Source organism: Balaenoptera acutorostrata, chromosome 2, assembly GCF_949987535.1.
Source record: "Balaenoptera acutorostrata chromosome 2, mBalAcu1.1, whole genome shotgun sequence".
NCBI classification, from domain to species: Eukaryota; Metazoa; Chordata; class Mammalia; order Artiodactyla; family Balaenopteridae; genus Balaenoptera; species Balaenoptera acutorostrata.
The window spans coordinates 169273033-169293054 of NC_080065.1; the positions used below are offsets into that span (position 1 = coordinate 169273033).

The window sequence follows — 20022 nt, forward strand, 5'->3', positions numbered from 1 at the left end:
TGCCGGGTCTCAGTTTGCCAGATGGGGTTTCAATGTCATTGATTGCGGATTAGTTGAGATATTGGCCACACAGGCCTGCTTGGAATTTTCTTAGCAGTGAACTTTGGATGATCAGATTGGAGGTGTCTGGGATGCTGTTCCTTCAATTTCCTGGATAAGTAAGCTCCGGTTGCCTGTAGGTAGCAGAAGATAGGCCCAAGTTTTGTTGTCACGATCTTGCAAAGGGAGAAGGAAAGGAGGATTGGAACAGAATCACCTGTGCTATTTAGGGTGATCTTCTTAAAGGCAATAGGATTTTGCCTTTGTCTTCAAACAGTTTGGATGCTGCAGGTCACTATTCCCTGTGGCATCAAATTGATGAATTTAGGAACAGAAAGGGAAAAGTCACTTCTGCCCCGTCAGTCTGCTTTGCTAATGAGCAGTTAATGTAGTAGCAGCAGACTCTCACTGGCAAAGCAGTCTTTATTTCGTTGCATTTTCCTAAAGGTTAGTGAGTGTCTCTGCCTCGTGGCTGGAACATAAGGCAGTCTAAGAACTCAGGTTACTCGTCTTCTGTGGAGAGAGCCTTCATGCTGAGTAGGGGTGGGCTCCCATTCCACATTGACTCCTAGGTGCCAACCCATAACTGTTTGAGACCGTGCGAGCATAGGATGATTCATGGGTGTGTATAGATATCCCAGATCCCACGGGGCATTTCTGTAAAATGTGGCTTTCGGAGTATATTGGAGAGTGTTCTAAGATAAAAGCTTTGAACAGTTGTGAAGTTTGACGAAATCCTGGGCAACTGTATGAAAACTGACAGAAGAAGATATAGAAAACTCAAAGAGTTGTATGACTTGTCAATCAGTAGGACCAGTAATGAAAAATATTCCCAGGAACTACCTTGTAGTTCTCTGGTAGAGTCTACAAAATATGCTGGAAAAGTGTTATTCCATGCTTGTGGAGATGGTCTTAGAGATAGAAAAAGGTGGTACACTCCATAACTCTCCTTAAGTTCAGAACATAACAGCGATGCACACCAGAATCGCAGAAGAAAGGCAGGAAGGATGACTGACATTCCAGACGTATGTATTGCGAATGTCACAGCCAAAATCATGAATGAAATGTCAGCAACAGGAATTCAGCCGTGCCTCCACGGGGTGGAGACCAGTGATGAGAGTCGTATAGTCCAGGATTGCACGTTGTGTTCAAGGTTGTCAAAGTGAATAGATATAAAGCTTGGCATTAAGAGATTCAATGCAGAAGGATGTGGCCCTCTGAAGGAGTAGAGAATCAAACGGTAGATGCAACTTGATCGTCCGAAATCCAGGCAAAAAGTGTGATAATACTGAGTACCAGTTCCTGCCACATAATTCTTATCATAGTGTACAAAAGTGTTCTTTTTGTCACGTTATAATAAAATTCCTCCAACAACAACAACAGCAACAACAAGAGCAGCATCCCACTGAACGTGTCCCTGGAAATCTTTGAAGTGAGGGAGAATACTGTACAGTGGGCCACTGTCACCACTGAGTGGAGTGAGGAGGAGCATAAAATCCCTGGCAAAGGGTTTAGAAAAACTCAAGGTAGAATTTGCTGATGATGTGATTATCAACTCAGACAATCCGATGGATGAATTATTAGGCTGTGTACGATTGTTGAGTAAGACTAGGGTGGAAGAGAATCAACATGCAGAAGACATTTCCACAGCTAAGTCCTGGCGAGAAACGCTTGGAAAGTGAACCTTTTGTGAAAGAGTGAAAATGGCACAATTGTATCATGTTTCTAATTCCAGGTCTGATCAAAGTTGCTATGAGACTATGTGGGGAAATTATTACACATTGTTGAGAGAGAGTCAGAGGTTTCAATCGATGGACAGAAATCTGAGGAGAAAAATCAAAGATGTTGATTAACAATGAAAATCGAACGAAATTTGTGTTTTGGGTGGTCGGATGGTAGAATAGCAGGCAGATTCCAAAGGCAAGGTACAGCCAATATGCTATTTGCTTGAAGAAGCACGGTGGGAGCACTTCCTGTGAGCCGTTGTCAAGAATTATCGTGAGGCTATATAGTTTTCAAGATAAGGGGATCCAAGTGTGGCTATACTTACCGCATCAGAGGAACGTAGTAGTGAGGTCAGAAAGAGCTCCTTGCAGCAATGGTTTCCTGCACCACCACGGACAAATCCCCCCTCCTGCCCCCCTCCCAGCCCCCTCCCCTCCGCCACAATTTCATCTGTTACTGTGCTGTCTCTTCGAGAAGTCGAGGAGGGATGTTGTCTTCATAAGTAGTGCCTGGACCACTTACCCATAGGGAAAAATTAAAGTGTACTGACAATTCACACCACACACAAAAGTACACTCGTGGTGGGTTAGAAACCTCAGTGTTAAAAGGTACAAAGCAAAAAAAGAGTCCGGCGATACCGTGGTTTCTTTAAAGACCGAAGGTAAAGGAAGATTTCTTAAATGGAACACCAATGCTCCAAACTGAAAGGGCTGAAATGGACATTGGTGACACTCTTGAAGGTAAAAACTTTGATTCATCGGAGGACTCGATCACAAAGTGAAAGTGCGAGTCCCTCAGTTGGGAATAACCTTGAAAGCTAGCAATCTGTCCTTCTGTAGTCTTTCAATGCATAAAGAGTGCCTAGAGATGAATGGAGAGAAGAGAGAGCCTACTATGGGTGAGTGGGCAAAAATTTGCATAGTGTCACCAGGAAGAACAAAAGAGCAATGGGGACCCCAGTTGTAAGGGAAAAGGTGCTCAGCTTCTTTATTCCTCAGACAAGGGAAAAGAAAGCCATGGGGAGGTGCCAGCACTCCCTCCAGCTTGTCACAAGGTGACCATCCTAAGTGTAGGCCAGGGCGCCGAGCCTCAGTGATTTGCCTGGACTGCAGGTGCAAAGTTCCCTGCTTAGGCGTATGGAGAAGACTGTGGCCCCACGTGGGAAGGTTTGGGAACACGAGGGTGGGACCCTGCAGATGCCACGAGCAGGGGAGAAGTCTCTTCCAAAAGCGCACCCTCCCCCAACCCCCCCACCTCCCGGACCAGCTCACACGGACCCGGACCCGGGTGAGAATGCATCACTTGTGTGACTTGTCGCTGAGAAAGGCAGGGGGACGTCTGCAGGGCACACGCCTGGTGCAGAGCCTGGAGAAATTTCCAGCTTGGCCCCCGCCTCACCTCCGCACCCTTCGCACCCGCCTGGCCCTCTGCTCCCCACTCAGGTCTCCTTTGCCCGGGGCTGCCTTCCTGACTGAGATGGTGTCCTTGACCCGTGTATCCCTCCCTGTCCCCAGAGCCCAAGGTGGTGTTTGCCAAGGAGCAGCCGGCACGCAGTGAAGTGCAGGCCGTGGCGGGGGCCAGTGCCACGCTGAGCTGCGAGGTGGCCCAGGCCCAGACGGAGGTGACGTGGTACAAGGACGGAAAGAAGCTGAGTTCGAGCTCGAAAGTGCGTGTGGAGGCCTCGGGCCGAGGGCGGCGGCTGGTGGTGCAGCAGGCGGGCAAGGCAGACGCCGGGGAGTACAGCTGCGAGGCCGGGGGCCAGAGTGTCTCCTTCCACCTGGATGTCACAGGTCAGTCCTGGAGGAGGATACTAAGCTAGCCTATTTGGAGGTGACGAGGGGACTGTCTTGCGGCCTCCACAGACTGGTGTTCACTCTCCTGTAGCCTCCCAGTCTTCCACGTCCCACGTTTATAGCCATTTTTGCCTGGGGGTGGTAGGATGGAGAGGGTGGGCGTGGAAGGAAGAGGGGCCATTTGTGTCCAGCTGTTTCCATGTGGTAAGGCTCAGTCACAGTGTCTTAGCACCTGCCCAGAGCCTTCCTGTTGTTCCTGGTGTCGGGACCCTGGCTCTCCCTGATGCGTGGGGTCTGAGGTAGGCCTGGGGATATGTGACTTTCCTCCCATGGTACGTCTTTCCTGACATCTACCACATGGCTCCTGCCGGGTCTCAGTTTGCCAGATGGGGTTTCAATGTCATTGATTGCGGATTAGTTGAGATATTGGCCACACAGGCCTGCTTGGAATTTTCTTAGCAGTGAACTTTGGATGATCAGATTGGAGGTGTCTGGGATGCTGTTCCTTCAATTTCCTGGATAAGTAAGCTCCGGTTGCCTGTAGGTAGCAGAAGATAGGCCCAAGTTTTGTTGTCACGATCTTGCAAAGGGAGAAGGAAAGGAGGATTGGAATAGAGTCACCTGTGCTATTTAGGGTGATCTTCTTAAAGGCAATAGGATTTTGCCTTTGTCTTCAAACAGTTTGGATGCTGCAGGTCACTATTCCCTGTGGCATCAAATTGATGAATTTAGGAACAGAAAGGGAAAAGTCACTTCTGCCCCGTCAGTCTGCTTTGCTAATGAGCAGTTAATGTAGTAGCAGCAGACTCTCACTGGCAAAGCAGTCTTTATTTCGTTGCATTTTCCTAAAGGTTAGTGAGTGTCTCTGCCTCGTGGCTGGAACATAAGGCAGTCTAAGAACTCAGGTTACTCGTCTTCTGTGGAGAGAGCCTTCATGCTGAGTAGGGGTGGGCTCCCATTCCACATTGACTCCTAGGTGCCAACCCATAACTGTTTGAGACCGTGCGAGCATAGGATGATTCATGGGTGTGTATAGATATCCCAGATCCCACGGGGCATTTCTGTAAAATGTGGCTTTCGGAGTATATTGGAGAGTGTTCTAAGATAAAAGCTTTGAACAGTTGTGAAGTTTGACGAAATCCTGGGCAACTGTATGAAAACTGACAGAAGAAGATATAGAAAACTCAAAGAGTTGTATGACTTGTCAATCAGTAGGACCAGTAATGAAAAATATTCCCAGGAACTACCTTGTAGTTCTCTGGTAGAGTCTACAAAATATGCTGGAAAAGTGTTATTCCATGCTTGTGGAGATGGTCTTAGAGATAGAAAAAGGTGGTACACTCCATAACTCTCCTTAAGTTCAGAACATAACAGCGATGCACACCAGAATCGCAGAAGAAAGGCAGGAAGGATGACTGACATTCCAGACGTATGTATTGCGAATGTCACAGCCAAAATCATAAATGAAATGTCAGCAACAGGAATTCAGCCGTGCCTCCACGGGGTGGAGACCAGTGATGAGAGTCGTATAGTCCAGGATTGCACGTTGTGTCCAAGGTTGTCAAAGTGAATAGATATAAAGCTTGGCATTAAGAGATTGAATGCAGAAGGATGTGGCCCTCTGAACGAGTAGAGAATCAAACGGTAGATGCAACTTGATCGTCCGAAACCCAGGCAAAAAGTGTGATAAAACTGAGCACCAGTTCCTGCCACATAATTCTTATCATAGTGTACAAAAGTGTTCTTTTTGTCACGTTATAATAAAATTCCTCCAACAACAACAACAGCAACAACAAGAGCAGCATCCCACTGAACGTGTCCCCGGAAATCTTTGAAGTGAGGGAGAATACTGTACAGTGGGCCACTGTCACCACTGAGTGGAGTGAGGAGGAGCATAAAATCCCTGGCAAAGGGTTTAGAAAAACTCAAGGTAGAATTTGCTGATGATGTGATTATCAACTCAGGCAATCCGATGGATGAATTATTAGGCTGTGTACGATTGTTGAGTAAGACTAGGGTGGAAGAGAATCAACATGCAGAAGACATTTCCACAGCTAAGTCCTGGCGAGAAACGCTTGGAAAGTGAACCTTTTGTGAAAGAGTGAAAATGGCACAATTGTATCATGTTTCTAATTCCAGGTCTGATCAAAGTTGCTATGAGACTATGTGGGGAAATTATTACACATTGTTGAGAGAGAGTCAGAGGTTTCAATCGATGGACAGAAATCTGAGGAGAAAAATCAAAGATGTTGATTAACAATGAAAATCGAACGAAATTTGTGTTTTGGGTGGTCGGATGGTAGAATAGCAGGCAGATTCCAAAGGCAAGGTACAGCCAATATGCTATTTGCTTGAAGAAGCACGGTGGGAGCACTTCCTGTGAGCCGTTGTCAAGAATTATCGTGAGGCTATATAGTTTTCAAGATAAGGGGATCCAAGTGTGGCTATACTTACCGCATCAGAGGAACGTAGTAGTGAGGTCAGAAAGAGCTCCTTGCAGCAATGGTTTCCTGCACCACCACGGACAAATCCCCCCTCCTGCCCCCCTCCCAGCCCCCTCCCCTCCGCCACAATTTCATCTGTTACTGTGCTGTCTCTTCGAGAAGTCGAGGAGGGATGTTGTCTTCATAAATAGTGCCTGGACCACTTACCCATAGGGAAAAATTAAAGTGTACTGACAATTCACACCACACACAAAAGTACACTCGTGGTGGGTTAGAAACCTCAGTGTTAAAAGGTACAAAGCAAAAAAAGAGTCCGGCGATACCGTGGTTTCTTTAAAGACCGAAGGTAAAGGAAGATTTCTTAAATGGAACACCAATGCTCCAAACTGAAAGGGCTGAAATGGACATTGGTGACACTCTTGAAGGTAAAAACTTTGATTCATCGGAGGACTCGATCACAAAGTGAAAGTGCGAGTCCCTCAGTTGGGAATAACCTTGAAAGCTAGCAATCTGTCCTTCTGTAGTCTTTCAATGCATAAAGAGTGCCTAGAGATGAATGGAGAGAAGAGAGAGCCTACTATGGGTGAGTGGGCAAAAATTTGCATAGTGTCACCAGGAAGAACAAAAGAGCAATGGGGACCCCAGTTGTAAGGGAAAAGGTGCTCAGCTTCTTTATTCCTCAGACAAGGGAAAAGAAAGCCACGGGGAGGTGCCAGCACTCCCTCCAGCTTGTCACAAGGTGACCATCCTAAGTGTAGGCCAGGGCGCCGAGCCTCAGTGATTTGCCTGGACTGCAGGTGCAAAGTTCCCTGCTTAGGCGTATGGAGAAGACTGTGGCCCCACGTGGGAAGGTTTGGGAACACGAGGGTGGGACCCTGCAGATGCCACGAGCAGGGGAGAAGTCTCTTCCAAAAGCGCACCCTCCCCCAACCCCCCCACATCCCGGACCAGCTCACACGGACCCGGACCCGGGTGAGAATGCATCACTTGTGTGACTTGTCGCTGAGAAAGGCAGGGGGACGTCTGCAGGGCACACGCCTGGTGCAGAGCCTGGAGAAATTTCCAGCTTGGCCCCCGCCTCACCTCCGCACCCTTCGCACCCGCCTGGCCCTCTGCTCCCCACTCAGGTCTCCTTTGCCCGGGGCTGCCTTCCTGACTGAGATGGTGTCCTTGACCCGTGTATCCCTCCCTGTCCCCAGAGCCCAAGGTGGTGTTTGCCAAGGAGCAGCCGGCACGCAGTGAAGTGCAGGCCGTGGCGGGGGCCAGTGCCACGCTGAGCTGCGAGGTGGCCCAGGCCCAGACGGAGGTGACGTGGTACAAGGACGGAAAGAAGCTGAGTTCGAGCTCGAAAGTGCGTGTGGAGGCCTCGGGCCGAGGGCGGCGGCTGGTGGTGCAGCAGGCGGGCAAGGCAGACGCCGGGGAGTACAGCTGCGAGGCCGGGGGCCAGAGTGTCTCCTTCCACCTGGATGTCACAGGTCAGTCCTGGAGGAGGATACTAAGCTAGCCTATTTGGAGGTGACGAGGGGACTGTCTTGCGGCCTCCACAGACTGGTGTTCACTCTCCTGTAGCCTCCCAGTCTTCCACGTCCCACGTTTATAGCCATTTTTGCCTGGGGGTGGTAGGATGGAGAGGGTGGGCGTGGAAGGAAGAGGGGCCATTTGTGTCCAGCTGTTTCCATGTGGTGAGGCTCAGTCACAGTGTCTTAGCACCTGCCCAGAGCCTTCCTGTTGTTCCTGGTGTCGGGACCCTGGCTCTCCCTGATGCGTGGGGTCTGAGGTAGGCCTGGGGATATGTGACTTTCCTCCCATGGTACGTCTTTCCTGACATCTACCACATGGCTCCTGCCGGGTCTCAGTTTGCCAGATGGGGTTTCAATGTCATTGATTGCGGATTAGTTGAGATATTGGCCACACAGGCCTGCTTGGAATTTTCTTAGCAGTGAACTTTGGATGATCAGATTGGAGGTGTCTGGGATGCTGTTCCTTCAATTTCCTGGATAAGTAAGCTCCGGTTGCCTGTAGGTAGCAGAAGATAGGCCCAAGTTTTGTTGTCACGATCTTGCAAAGGGAGAAGGAAAGGAGGATTGGAACAGAATCACCTGTGCTATTTAGGGTGATCTTCTTAAAGGCAATAGGATTTTGCCTTTGTCTTCAAACAGTTTGGATGCTGCAGGTCACTATTCCCTGTGGCATCAAATTGATGAATTTAGGAACAGAAAGGGAAAAGTCACTTCTGCCCCGTCAGTCTGCTTTGCTAATGAGCAGTTAATGTAGTAGCAGCAGACTCTCACTGGCAAAGCAGTCTTTATTTCGTTGCATTTTCCTAAAGGTTAGTGAGTGTCTCTGCCTCGTGGCTGGAACATAAGGCAGTCTAAGAACTCAGGTTACTCGTCTTCTGTGGAGAGAGCCTTCATGCTGAGTAGGGGTGGGCTCCCATTCCACATTGACTCCTAGGTGCCAACCCATAACTGTTTGAGACCGTGCGAGCATAGGATGATTCATGGGTGTGTATAGATATCCCAGATCCCACGGGGCATTTCTGTAAAATGTGGCTTTCGGAGTATATTGGAGAGTGTTCTAAGATAAAAGCTTTGAACAGTTGTGAAGTTTGACGAAATCCTGGGCAACTGTATGAAAACTGACAGAAGAAGATATAGAAAACTCAAAGAGTTGTATGACTTGTCAATCAGTAGGACCAGTAATGAAAAATATTCCCAGGAACTACCTTGTAGTTCTCTGGTAGAGTCTACAAAATATGCTGGAAAAGTGTTATTCCATGCTTGTGGAGATGGTCTTAGAGATAGAAAAAGGTGGTACACTCCATAACTCTCCTTAAGTTCAGAACATAACAGCGATGCACACCAGAATCGCAGAAGAAAGGCAGGAAGGATGACTGACATTCCAGACGTATGTATTGCGAATGTCACAGCCAAAATCATGAATGAAATGTCAGCAACAGGAATTCAGCCGTGCCTCCACGGGGTGGAGACCAGTGATGAGAGTCGTATAGTCCAGGATTGCACGTTGTGTTCAAGGTTGTCAAAGTGAATAGATATAAAGCTTGGCATTAAGAGATTCAATGCAGAAGGATGTGGCCCTCTGAAGGAGTAGAGAATCAAACGGTAGATGCAACTTGATCGTCCGAAATCCAGGCAAAAAGTGTGATAATACTGAGTACCAGTTCCTGCCACATAATTCTTATCATAGTGTACAAAAGTGTTCTTTTTGTCACGTTATAATAAAATTCCTCCAACAACAACAACAGCAACAACAAGAGCAGCATCCCACTGAACGTGTCCCTGGAAATCTTTGAAGTGAGGGAGAATACTGTACAGTGGGCCACTGTCACCACTGAGTGGAGTGAGGAGGAGCATAAAATCCCTGGCAAAGGGTTTAGAAAAACTCAAGGTAGAATTTGCTGATGATGTGATTATCAACTCAGACAATCCGATGGATGAATTATTAGGCTGTGTACGATTGTTGAGTAAGACTAGGGTGGAAGAGAATCAACATGCAGAAGACATTTCCACAGCTAAGTCCTGGCGAGAAACGCTTGGAAAGTGAACCTTTTGTGAAAGAGTGAAAATGGCACAATTGTATCATGTTTCTAATTCCAGGTCTGATCAAAGTTGCTATGAGACTATGTGGGGAAATTATTACACATTGTTGAGAGAGAGTCAGAGGTTTCAATCGATGGACAGAAATCTGAGGAGAAAAATCAAAGATGTTGATTAACAATGAAAATCGAACGAAATTTGTGTTTTGGGTGGTCGGATGGTAGAATAGCAGGCAGATTCCAAAGGCAAGGTACAGCCAATATGCTATTTGCTTGAAGAAGCACGGTGGGAGCACTTCCTGTGAGCCGTTGTCAAGAATTATCGTGAGGCTATATAGTTTTCAAGATAAGGGGATCCAAGTGTGGCTATACTTACCGCATCAGAGGAACGTAGTAGTGAGGTCAGAAAGAGCTCCTTGCAGCAATGGTTTCCTGCACCACCACGGACAAATCCCCCCTCCTGCCCCCCTCCCAGCCCCCTCCCCTCCGCCACAATTTCATCTGTTACTGTGCTGTCTCTTCGAGAAGTCGAGGAGGGATGTTGTCTTCATAAGTAGTGCCTGGACCACTTACCCATAGGGAAAAATTAAAGTGTACTGACAATTCACACCACACACAAAAGTACACTCGTGGTGGGTTAGAAACCTCAGTGTTAAAAGGTACAAAGCAAAAAAAGAGTCCGGCGATACCGTGGTTTCTTTAAAGACCGAAGGTAAAGGAAGATTTCTTAAATGGAACACCAATGCTCCAAACTGAAAGGGCTGAAATGGACATTGGTGACACTCTTGAAGGTAAAAACTTTGATTCATCGGAGGACTCGATCACAAAGTGAAAGTGCGAGTCCCTCAGTTGGGAATAACCTTGAAAGCTAGCAATCTGTCCTTCTCTAGTCTTTCAATGCATAAAGAGTGCCTAGAGATGAATGGAGAGAAGAGAGAGCCTACTATGGGTGAGTGGGCAAAAATTTGCATAGTGTCACCAGGAAGAACAAAAGAGCAATGGGGACCCCAGTTGTAAGGGAAAAGGTGCTCAGCTTCTTTATTCCTCAGACAAGGGAAAAGAAAGCCATGGGGAGGTGCCAGCACTCCCTCCAGCTTGTCACAAGGTGACCATCCTAAGTGTAGGCCAGGGCGCCGAGCCTCAGTGATTTGCCTGGACTGCAGGTGCAAAGTTCCCTGCTTAGGCGTATGGAGAAGACTGTGGCCCCACGTGGGAAGGTTTGGGAACACGAGGGTGGGACCCTGCAGATGCCACGAGCAGGGGAGAAGTCTCTTCCAAAAGCGCACCCTCCCCCAACCCCCCCACCTCCCGGACCAGCTCACACGGACCCGGACCCGGGTGAGAATGCATCACTTGTGTGACTTGTCGCTGAGAAAGGCAGGGGGACGTCTGCAGGGCACACGCCTGGTGCAGAGCCTGGAGAAATTTCCAGCTTGGCCCCCGCCTCACCTCCGCACCCTTCGCACCCGCCTGGCCCTCTGCTCCCCACTCAGGTCTCCTTTGCCCGGGGCTGCCTTCCTGACTGAGATGGTGTCCTTGACCCGTGTATCCCTCCCTGTCCCCAGAGCCCAAGGTGGTGTTTGCCAAGGAGCAGCCGGCACGCAGTGAAGTGCAGGCCGTGGCGGGGGCCAGTGCCACGCTGAGCTGCGAGGTGGCCCAGGCCCAGACGGAGGTGACGTGGTACAAGGACGGAAAGAAGCTGAGTTCGAGCTCGAAAGTGCGTGTGGAGGCCTCGGGCCGAGGGCGGCGGCTGGTGGTGCAGCAGGCGGGCAAGGCAGACGCCGGGGAGTACAGCTGCGAGGCCGGGGGCCAGAGTGTCTCCTTCCACCTGGATGTCACAGGTCAGTCCTGGAGGAGGATACTAAGCTAGCCTATTTGGAGGTGACGAGGGGACTGTCTTGCGGCCTCCACAGACTGGTGTTCACTCTCCTGTAGCCTCCCAGTCTTCCACGTCCCACGTTTATAGCCATTTTTGCCTGGGGGTGGTAGGATGGAGAGGGTGGGCGTGGAAGGAAGAGGGGCCATTTGTGTCCAGCTGTTTCCATGTGGTAAGGCTCAGTCACAGTGTCTTAGCACCTGCCCAGAGCCTTCCTGTTGTTCCTGGTGTCGGGACCCTGGCTCTCCCTGATGCGTGGGGTCTGAGGTAGGCCTGGGGATATGTGACTTTCCTCCCATGGTACGTCTTTCCTGACATCTACCACATGGCTCCTGCCGGGTCTCAGTTTGCCAGATGGGGTTTCAATGTCATTGATTGCGGATTAGTTGAGATATTGGCCACACAGGCCTGCTTGGAATTTTCTTAGCAGTGAACTTTGGATGATCAGATTGGAGGTGTCTGGGATGCTGTTCCTTCAATTTCCTGGATAAGTAAGCTCCGGTTGCCTGTAGGTAGCAGAAGATAGGCCCAAGTTTTGTTGTCACGATCTTGCAAAGGGAGAAGGAAAGGAGGATTGGAATAGAGTCACCTGTGCTATTTAGGGTGATCTTCTTAAAGGCAATAGGATTTTGCCTTTGTCTTCAAACAGTTTGGATGCTGCAGGTCACTATTCCCTGTGGCATCAAATTGATGAATTTAGGAACAGAAAGGGAAAAGTCACTTCTGCCCCGTCAGTCTGCTTTGCTAATGAGCAGTTAATGTAGTAGCAGCAGACTCTCACTGGCAAAGCAGTCTTTATTTCGTTGCATTTTCCTAAAGGTTAGTGAGTGTCTCTGCCTCGTGGCTGGAACATAAGGCAGTCTAAGAACTCAGGTTACTCGTCTTCTGTGGAGAGAGCCTTCATGCTGAGTAGGGGTGGGCTCCCATTCCACATTGACTCCTAGGTGCCAACCCATAACTGTTTGAGACCGTGCGAGCATAGGATGATTCATGGGTGTGTATAGATATCCCAGATCCCACGGGGCATTTCTGTAAAATGTGGCTTTCGGAGTATATTGGAGAGTGTTCTAAGATAAAAGCTTTGAACAGTTGTGAAGTTTGACGAAATCCTGGGCAACTGTATGAAAACTGACAGAAGAAGATATAGAAAACTCAAAGAGTTGTATGACTTGTCAATCAGTAGGACCAGTAATGAAAAATATTCCCAGGAACTACCTTGTAGTTCTCTGGTAGAGTCTACAAAATATGCTGGAAAAGTGTTATTCCATGCTTGTGGAGATGGTCTTAGAGATAGAAAAAGGTGGTACACTCCATAACTCTCCTTAAGTTCAGAACATAACAGCGATGCACACCAGAATCGCAGAAGAAAGGCAGGAAGGATGACTGACATTCCAGACGTATGTATTGCGAATGTCACAGCCAAAATCATAAATGAAATGTCAGCAACAGGAATTCAGCCGTGCCTCCACGGGGTGGAGACCAGTGATGAGAGTCGTATAGTCCAGGATTGCACGTTGTGTCCAAGGTTGTCAAAGTGAATAGATATAAAGCTTGGCATTAAGAGATTGAATGCAGAAGGATGTGGCCCTCTGAACGAGTAGAGAATCAAACGGTAGATGCAACTTGATCGTCCGAAACCCAGGCAAAAAGTGTGATAAAACTGAGCACCAGTTCCTGCCACATAATTCTTATCATAGTGTACAAAAGTGTTCTTTTTGTCACGTTATAATAAAATTCCTCCAACAACAACAACAGCAACAACAAGAGCAGCATCCCACTGAACGTGTCCCCGGAAATCTTTGAAGTGAGGGAGAATACTGTACAGTGGGCCACTGTCACCACTGAGTGGAGTGAGGAGGAGCATAAAATCCCTGGCAAAGGGTTTAGAAAAACTCAAGGTAGAATTTGCTGATGATGTGATTATCAACTCAGGCAATCCGATGGATGAATTATTAGGCTGTGTACGATTGTTGAGTAAGACTAGGGTGGAAGAGAATCAACATGCAGAAGACATTTCCACAGCTAAGTCCTGGCGAGAAACGCTTGGAAAGTGAACCTTTTGTGAAAGAGTGAAAATGGCACAATTGTATCATGTTTCTAATTCCAGGTCTGATCAAAGTTGCTATGAGACTATGTGGGGAAATTATTACACATTGTTGAGAGAGAGTCAGAGGTTTCAATCGATGGACAGAAATCTGAGGAGAAAAATCAAAGATGTTGATTAACAATGAAAATCGAACGAAATTTGTGTTTTGGGTGGTCGGATGGTAGAATAGCAGGCAGATTCCAAAGGCAAGGTACAGCCAATATGCTATTTGCTTGAAGAAGCACGGTGGGAGCACTTCCTGTGAGCCGTTGTCAAGAATTATCGTGAGGCTATATAGTTTTCAAGATAAGGGGATCCAAGTGTGGCTATACTTACCGCATCAGAGGAACGTAGTAGTGAGGTCAGAAAGAGCTCCTTGCAGCAATGGTTTCCTGCACCACCCCGGACAAATGCCCCCTCCTGCCCCCCTCCCAGCCCCCTCCCCTCCGCCACAATTTCATCTGTTACTGTGCTGTCTCTTCGAGAAGTCGAGGAGGGATGTTGTCTTCATAAATAGTGCCTGGACCACTTACCCATAGGGAAAAATTAAAGTGTACTGACAATTCACACCACACACAAAAGTACACTCGTGGTGGGTTAGAAACCTCAGTGTTAAAAGGTACAAAGCAAAAAAAGAGTCCGGCGATACCGTGGTTTCTTTAAAGACCGAAGGTAAAGGAAGATTTCTTAAATGGAACACCAATGCTCCAAACTGAAAGGGCTGAAATGGACATTGGTGACACTCTTGAAGGTAAAAACTTTGATTCATCGGAGGACTCGATCACAAAGTGAAAGTGCGAGTCCCTCAGTTGGGAATAACCTTGAAAGCTAGCAATCTGTCCTTCTGTAGTCTTTCAATGCATAAAGAGTGCCTAGAGATGAATGGAGAGAAGAGAGAGCCTACTATGGGTGAGTGGGCAAAAATTTGCATAGTGTCACCAGGAAGAACAAAAGAGCAATGGGGACCCCAGTTGTAAGGGAAAAGGTGCTCAGCTTCTTTATTCCTCAGACAAGGGAAAAGAAAGCCACGGGGAGGTGCCAGCACTCCCTCCAGCTTGTCACAAGGTGACCATCCTAAGTGTAGGCCAGGGCGCCGAGCCTCAGTGATTTGCCTGGACTGCAGGTGCAAAGTTCCCTGCTTAGGCGTATGGAGAAGACTGTGGCCCCACGTGGGAAGGTTTGGGAACACGAGGGTGGGACCCTGCAGATGCCACGAGCAGGGGAGAAATCTCTTCCAAAAGCGCACCCTCCCCCAACCCCCCCACCTCCCGGACCAGCTCACACGGACCCGGACCCGGGTGAGAATGCATCACTTGTGTGACTTGTCGCTGAGAAAGGCAGGGGGACGTCTGCAGGGCACACGCCTGGTGCAGAGCCTGGAGAAATTTCCAGCTTGGCCCCCGCCTCACCTCCGCACCCTTCGCACCCGCCTGGCCCTCTGCTCCCCACTCAGGTCTCCTTTGCCCGGGGCTGCCTTCCTGACTGAGATGGTGTCCTTGACCCGTGTATCCCTCCCTGTCCCCAGAGCCCAAGGTGGTGTTTGCCAAGGAGCAGCCGGCACGCAGTGAAGTGCAGGCCGTGGCGGGGGCCAGTGCCACGCTGAGCTGCGAGGTGGCCCAGGCCCAGACGGAGGTGACGTGGTACAAGGACGGAAAGAAGCTGAGTTCGAGCTCGAAAGTGCGTGTGGAGGCCTCGGGCCGAGGGCGGCGGCTGGTGGTGCAGCAGGCGGGCAAGGCAGACGCCGGGGAGTACAGCTGCGAGGCCGGGGGCCAGAGTGTCTCCTTCCACCTGGATGTCACAGGTCAGTCCTGGAGGAGGATACTAAGCTAGCCTATTTGGAGGTGACGAGGGGACTGTCTTGCGGCCTCCACAGACTGGTGTTCACTCTCCTGTAGCCTCCCAGTCTTCCACGTCCCACGTTTATAGCCATTTTTGCCTGGGGGTGGTAGGATGGAGAGGGTGGGCGTGGAAGGAAGAGGGGCCATTTGTGTCCAGCTGTTTCCATGTGGTGAGGCTCAGTCACAGTGTCTTAGCACCTGCCCAGAGCCTTCCTGTTGTTCCTGGTGTCGGGACCCTGGCTCTCCCTGATGCGTGGGGTCTGAGGTAGGCCTGGGGATATGTGACTTTCCTCCCATGGTACGTCTTTCCTGACATCTACCACATGGCTCCTGCCGGGTCTCAGTTTGCCAGATGGGGTTTCAATGTCATTGATTGCGGATTAGTTGAGATATTGGCCACACAGGCCTGCTTGGAATTTTCTTAGCAGTGAACTTTGGATGATCAGATTGGAGGTGTCTGGGATGCTGTTCCTTCAATTTCCTGGATAAGTAAGCTCCGGTTGCCTGTAGGTAGCAGAAGATAGGCCCAAGTTTTGTTGTCACGATCTTGCAAAGGGAGAAGGAAAGGAGGATTGGAATAGAGTCACCTGTGCTATTTAGGGTGATCTTCTTAAAGGCAATAGGATTTTGCCTTTGTCTTCAAACAGTTTGGATGCTGCAGGTCACTATTCCCTGTGGCATCAAATTGATGAATTTAGGAACAGAAAGGGAAAAGTCACTTCTGCCCCGTCAGTCTGCTTTGCTAATGAGCAGTTAATGTAGTAGCAGCAGACTCTCACTGGCAAAGCAGTCTTTATTTCGTTGCATTTTCCTAAAGGTTAGTGAGTGTCTCTGCCTCGTGGCTGGAACATAAGGCAGTCTAAGAACTCAGGTTACTCATCTTCTGTGGAGAGAGCCTTCATGCTGAGTAGGGGTGGGCTCCCATTCCACATTGACTCCTAGGTGCCAACCCATAACTGTTTGAGACCGTGCGAGCATAGGATGATTCATGGGTGTGTATAGATATCCCAGATCCCACGGGGCATTTCTGTAAAATGTGGCTTTCGGAGTATATTGGAGAGTGTTCTAAGATAAAAGCTTTGAACAGTTGTGAAGTTTGACGAAATCCTGGGCAACTGTATGAAAACTGACAGAAGAAGATATAGAAAACTCAAAGAGTTGTATGACTTGTCAATCAGTAGGACCAGTAATGAAAAATATTCCCAGGAACTACCTTGTAGTTCTCTGGTAGAGTCTACAAAATATGCTGGAAAAGTGTTATTCCATGCTTGTGGAGATGGTCTTAGAGATAGAAAAAGGTGGTACACTCCATAACTCTCTTTAAGTTCAGAACATAACAGCGATGCACACCAGAATCGCAGAAGAAAGGCAGGAAGGATGACTGACATTCCAGACGTATGTATTGCGAATGTCACAGCCAAAATCATAAATGAAATGTCAGCAACAGGAATTCAGCCGTGCCTCCACGGGGTGGAGACCAGTGATGAGAGTCGTATAGTCCAGGATTGCACGTTGTGTTCAAGGTTGTCAAAGTGAATAGATATAAAGCTTGGCATTAAGAGATTGAATGCAGAAGGATGTGGCCCTCTGAACGAGTAGAGAATCAAACGGTAGATGCAACTTGATCGTCCGAAATCCAGGCAAAAAGTGTGATAAAACTGAGCACCAGTTCCTGCCACATAATTCTTATCATAGTGTACAAAAGTGTTCTTTTTGTCATGTTATAATAAAATTCCTCCAACAACAACAACAGCAACAACAAGAGCAGCATCCCACTGAACGTGTCCCCGGAAATCTTTGAAGTGAGGGAGAATACTGTACAGTGGGCCACTGTCACCACTGAGTGGAGTGAGGAGGAGCATAAAATCCCTGGCAAAGGGTTTAGAAAAACTCAAGGTAGAATTTGCTGATGATGTGATTATCAACTCAGGCAATCCGATGGATGAATTATTAGGCTGTGTACGATTGTTGAGTAAGACTAGGGTGGAAGAGAATCAACATGCAGAAGACATTTCCACAGCTAAGTCCTGGCGAGAAACGCTTGGAAAGTGAACCTTTTGTGAAAGAGTGAAAATGGCACAATTGTATCATGTTTCTAATTCCAGGTCTGATCAAAGTTGCTATGAGACTATGTGGGGAAATTATTACACATTGTTGAGAGAGAGTCAGAGGTTTCAATCGATGGACAGAAATCTGAGGAGAAAAATCAAAGATGTTGATTAACAATGAAAATCGAACGAAATTTGTGTTTTGGGTGGTCGGATGGTAGAATAGCAGGCAGATTCCAAAGGCAAGGTACAGCCAATATGCTATTTGCTTGAAGAAGCACGGTGGGAGCACTTCCTGTGAGCCGTTGTCAAGAATTATCGTGAGGCTATATAGTTTTCAAGATAAGGGGATCCAAGTGTGGCTATACTTACCGCATCAGAGGAACGTAGTAGTGAGGTCAGAAAGAGCTCCTTGCAGCAATGGTTTCCTGCACCACCACGGACAAATCCCCCCTCCTGCCCCCCTCCCAGCCCCCTCCCCTCCGCCACAATTTCATCTGTTACTGTGCTGTCTCTTCGAGAAGTCGAGGAGGGATGTTGTCTTCATAAGTAGTGCCTGGACCACTTACCCATAGGGAAAAATTAAAGTGTACTGACAATTCACACCACACACAAAAGTACACTCGTGGTGGGTTAGAAACCTCAGTGTTAAAAGGTACAAACCAAAAAAAGAGTCCGGCGATACCGTGGTTTCTTTAAAGACCGAAGGTAAAGGAAGATTTCTTAAATGGAACACCAATGCTCCAAACTGAAAGGGCTGAAATGGACATTGGTGACACTCTTGAAGGTAAAAACTTTGATTCATCGGAGGACTCGATCACAAAGTGAAAGTGCGAGTCCCTCAGTTGGGAATAACCTTGAAAGCTAGCAATCTGTCCTTCTGTAGTCTTTCAATGCATAAAGAGTGCCTAGAGATGAATGGAGAGAAGAGAGAGCCTACTATGGGTGAGTGGGCAAAAATTTGCATAGTGTCACCAGGAAGAACAAAAGAGCAATGGGGACCCCAGTTGTAAGGGAAAAGGTGCTCAGCTTCTTTATTCCTCAGACAAGGGAAAAGAAAGCCATGGGGAGGTGCCAGCACTCCCTCCAGCTTGTCACAAGGTGACCATCCTAAGTGTAGGCCAGGGCGCCGAGCCTCAGTGATTTGCCTGGACTGCAGGTGCAAAGTTCCCTGCTTAGGCGTATGGAGAAGACTGTGGCCCCACGTGGGAAGGTTTGGGAACACGAGGGTGGGACCCTGCAGATGCCACGAGCAGGGGAGAAGTCTCTTCCAAAAGCGCACCCTCCCCCAACCCCCCCACCTCCCGGACCAGCTCACACGGACCCGGACCCGGGTGAGAATGCATCACTTGTGTGACTTGTCGCTGAGAAAGGCAGGGGGACGTCTGCAGGGCACACGCCTGGTGCAGAGCCTGGAGAAATTTCCAGCTTGGCCCCCGCCTCACCTCCGCACCCTTCGCACCCGCCTGGCCCTCTGCTCCCCACTCAGGTCTCCTTTGCCCGGGGCTGCCTTCCTGACTGAGATGGTGTCCTTGACCCGTGTATCCCTCCCTGTCCCCAGAGCCCAAGGTGGTGTTTGCCAAGGAGCAGCCGGCACGCAGTGAAGTGCAGGCCGTGGCGGGGGCCAGTGCCACGCTGAGCTGCGAGGTGGCCCAGGCCCAGACGGAGGTGACGTGGTACAAGGACGGAAAGAAGCTGAGTTCGAGCTCGAAAGTGCGTGTGGAGGCCTCGGGCCGAGGGCGGCGGCTGGTGGTGCAGCAGGCGGGCAAGGCAGACGCCGGGGAGTACAGCTGCGAGGCCGGGGGCCAGAGTGTCTCCTTCCACCTGGATGTCACAGGTCAGTCCTGGAGGAGGATACTAAGCTAGCCTATTTGGAGGTGACGAGGGGACTGTCTTGCGGCCTCCACAGACTGGTGTTCACTCTCCTGTAGCCTCCCAGTCTTCCACGTCCCACGTTTATAGCCATTTTTGCCTGGGGGTGGTAGGATGGAGAGGGTGGGCGTGGAAGGAAGAGGGGCCATTTGTGTCCAGCTGTTTCCATGTGGTAAGGCTCAGTCACAGTGTCTTAGCACCTGCCCAGAGCCTTCCTGTTGTTCCTGGTGTCGGGACCCTGGCTCTCCCTGATGCGTGGGGTCTGAGGTAGGCCTGGGGATATGTGACTTTCCTCCCATGGTACGTCTTTCCTGACATCTACCACATGGCTCCTGCCGGGTCTCAGTTTGCCAGATGGGGTTTCAATGTCATTGATTGCGGATTAGTTGAGATATTGGCCACACAGGCCTGCTTGGAATTTTCTTAGCAGTGAACTTTGGATGATCAGATTGGAGGTGTCTGGGATGCTGTTCCTTCAATTTCCTGGATAAGTAAGCTCCGGTTGCCTGTAGGTAGCAGAAGATAGGCCCAAGTTTTGTTGTCACGATCTTGCAAAGGGAGAAGGAAAGGAGGATTGGAATAGAGTCACCTGTGCTATTTAGGGTGATCTTCTTAAAGGCAATAGGATTTTGCCTTTGTCTTCAAACAGTTTGGATGCTGCAGGTCACTATTCCCTGTGGCATCAAATTGATGAATTTAGGAACAGAAAGGGAAAAGTCACTTCTGCCCCGTCAGTCTGCTTTGC

The 20022-nt window shown here is 49.0% G+C and overlaps 5 protein-coding genes across 5 annotated transcripts; all 5 read left to right on the forward strand.

Annotated features, from left to right (window-relative positions):
- Positions 1-3265: 3265 nt before the first annotated feature.
- Positions 3266-3709, forward strand: LOC130707203 (obscurin-like; the record flags this gene model as incomplete). The annotated part of the gene is made up of 1 exon (XM_057540421.1): positions 3266-3709. A coding segment is annotated over one exon (318 nt), but the record flags the coding sequence as incomplete, so codon positions are not given.
- A 3478-nt stretch (positions 3710-7187) lies between these two features.
- LOC130707204 (obscurin-like) lies at positions 7188-7574 on the forward strand (the record flags this gene model as incomplete). Its single annotated transcript, XM_057540422.1, has 1 exon — positions 7188-7574. A coding segment is annotated over one exon (318 nt), but the record flags the coding sequence as incomplete, so codon positions are not given.
- Positions 7575-11109: 3535 nt separating this feature from the next.
- Positions 11110-11553, forward strand: LOC130707205 (obscurin-like; the record flags this gene model as incomplete). Its single annotated transcript, XM_057540423.1, has 1 exon — positions 11110-11553. A coding segment is annotated over one exon (318 nt), but the record flags the coding sequence as incomplete, so codon positions are not given.
- A 3478-nt stretch (positions 11554-15031) lies between these two features.
- Positions 15032-15418, forward strand: LOC130707206 (obscurin-like; the record flags this gene model as incomplete). Its single annotated transcript, XM_057540424.1, has 1 exon — positions 15032-15418. A coding segment is annotated over one exon (318 nt), but the record flags the coding sequence as incomplete, so codon positions are not given.
- A 3535-nt stretch (positions 15419-18953) lies between these two features.
- Positions 18954-19397, forward strand: LOC130707207 (obscurin-like; the record flags this gene model as incomplete). Its single annotated transcript, XM_057540426.1, has 1 exon — positions 18954-19397. A coding segment is annotated over one exon (318 nt), but the record flags the coding sequence as incomplete, so codon positions are not given.
- Positions 19398-20022: the final 625 nt, after the last annotated feature.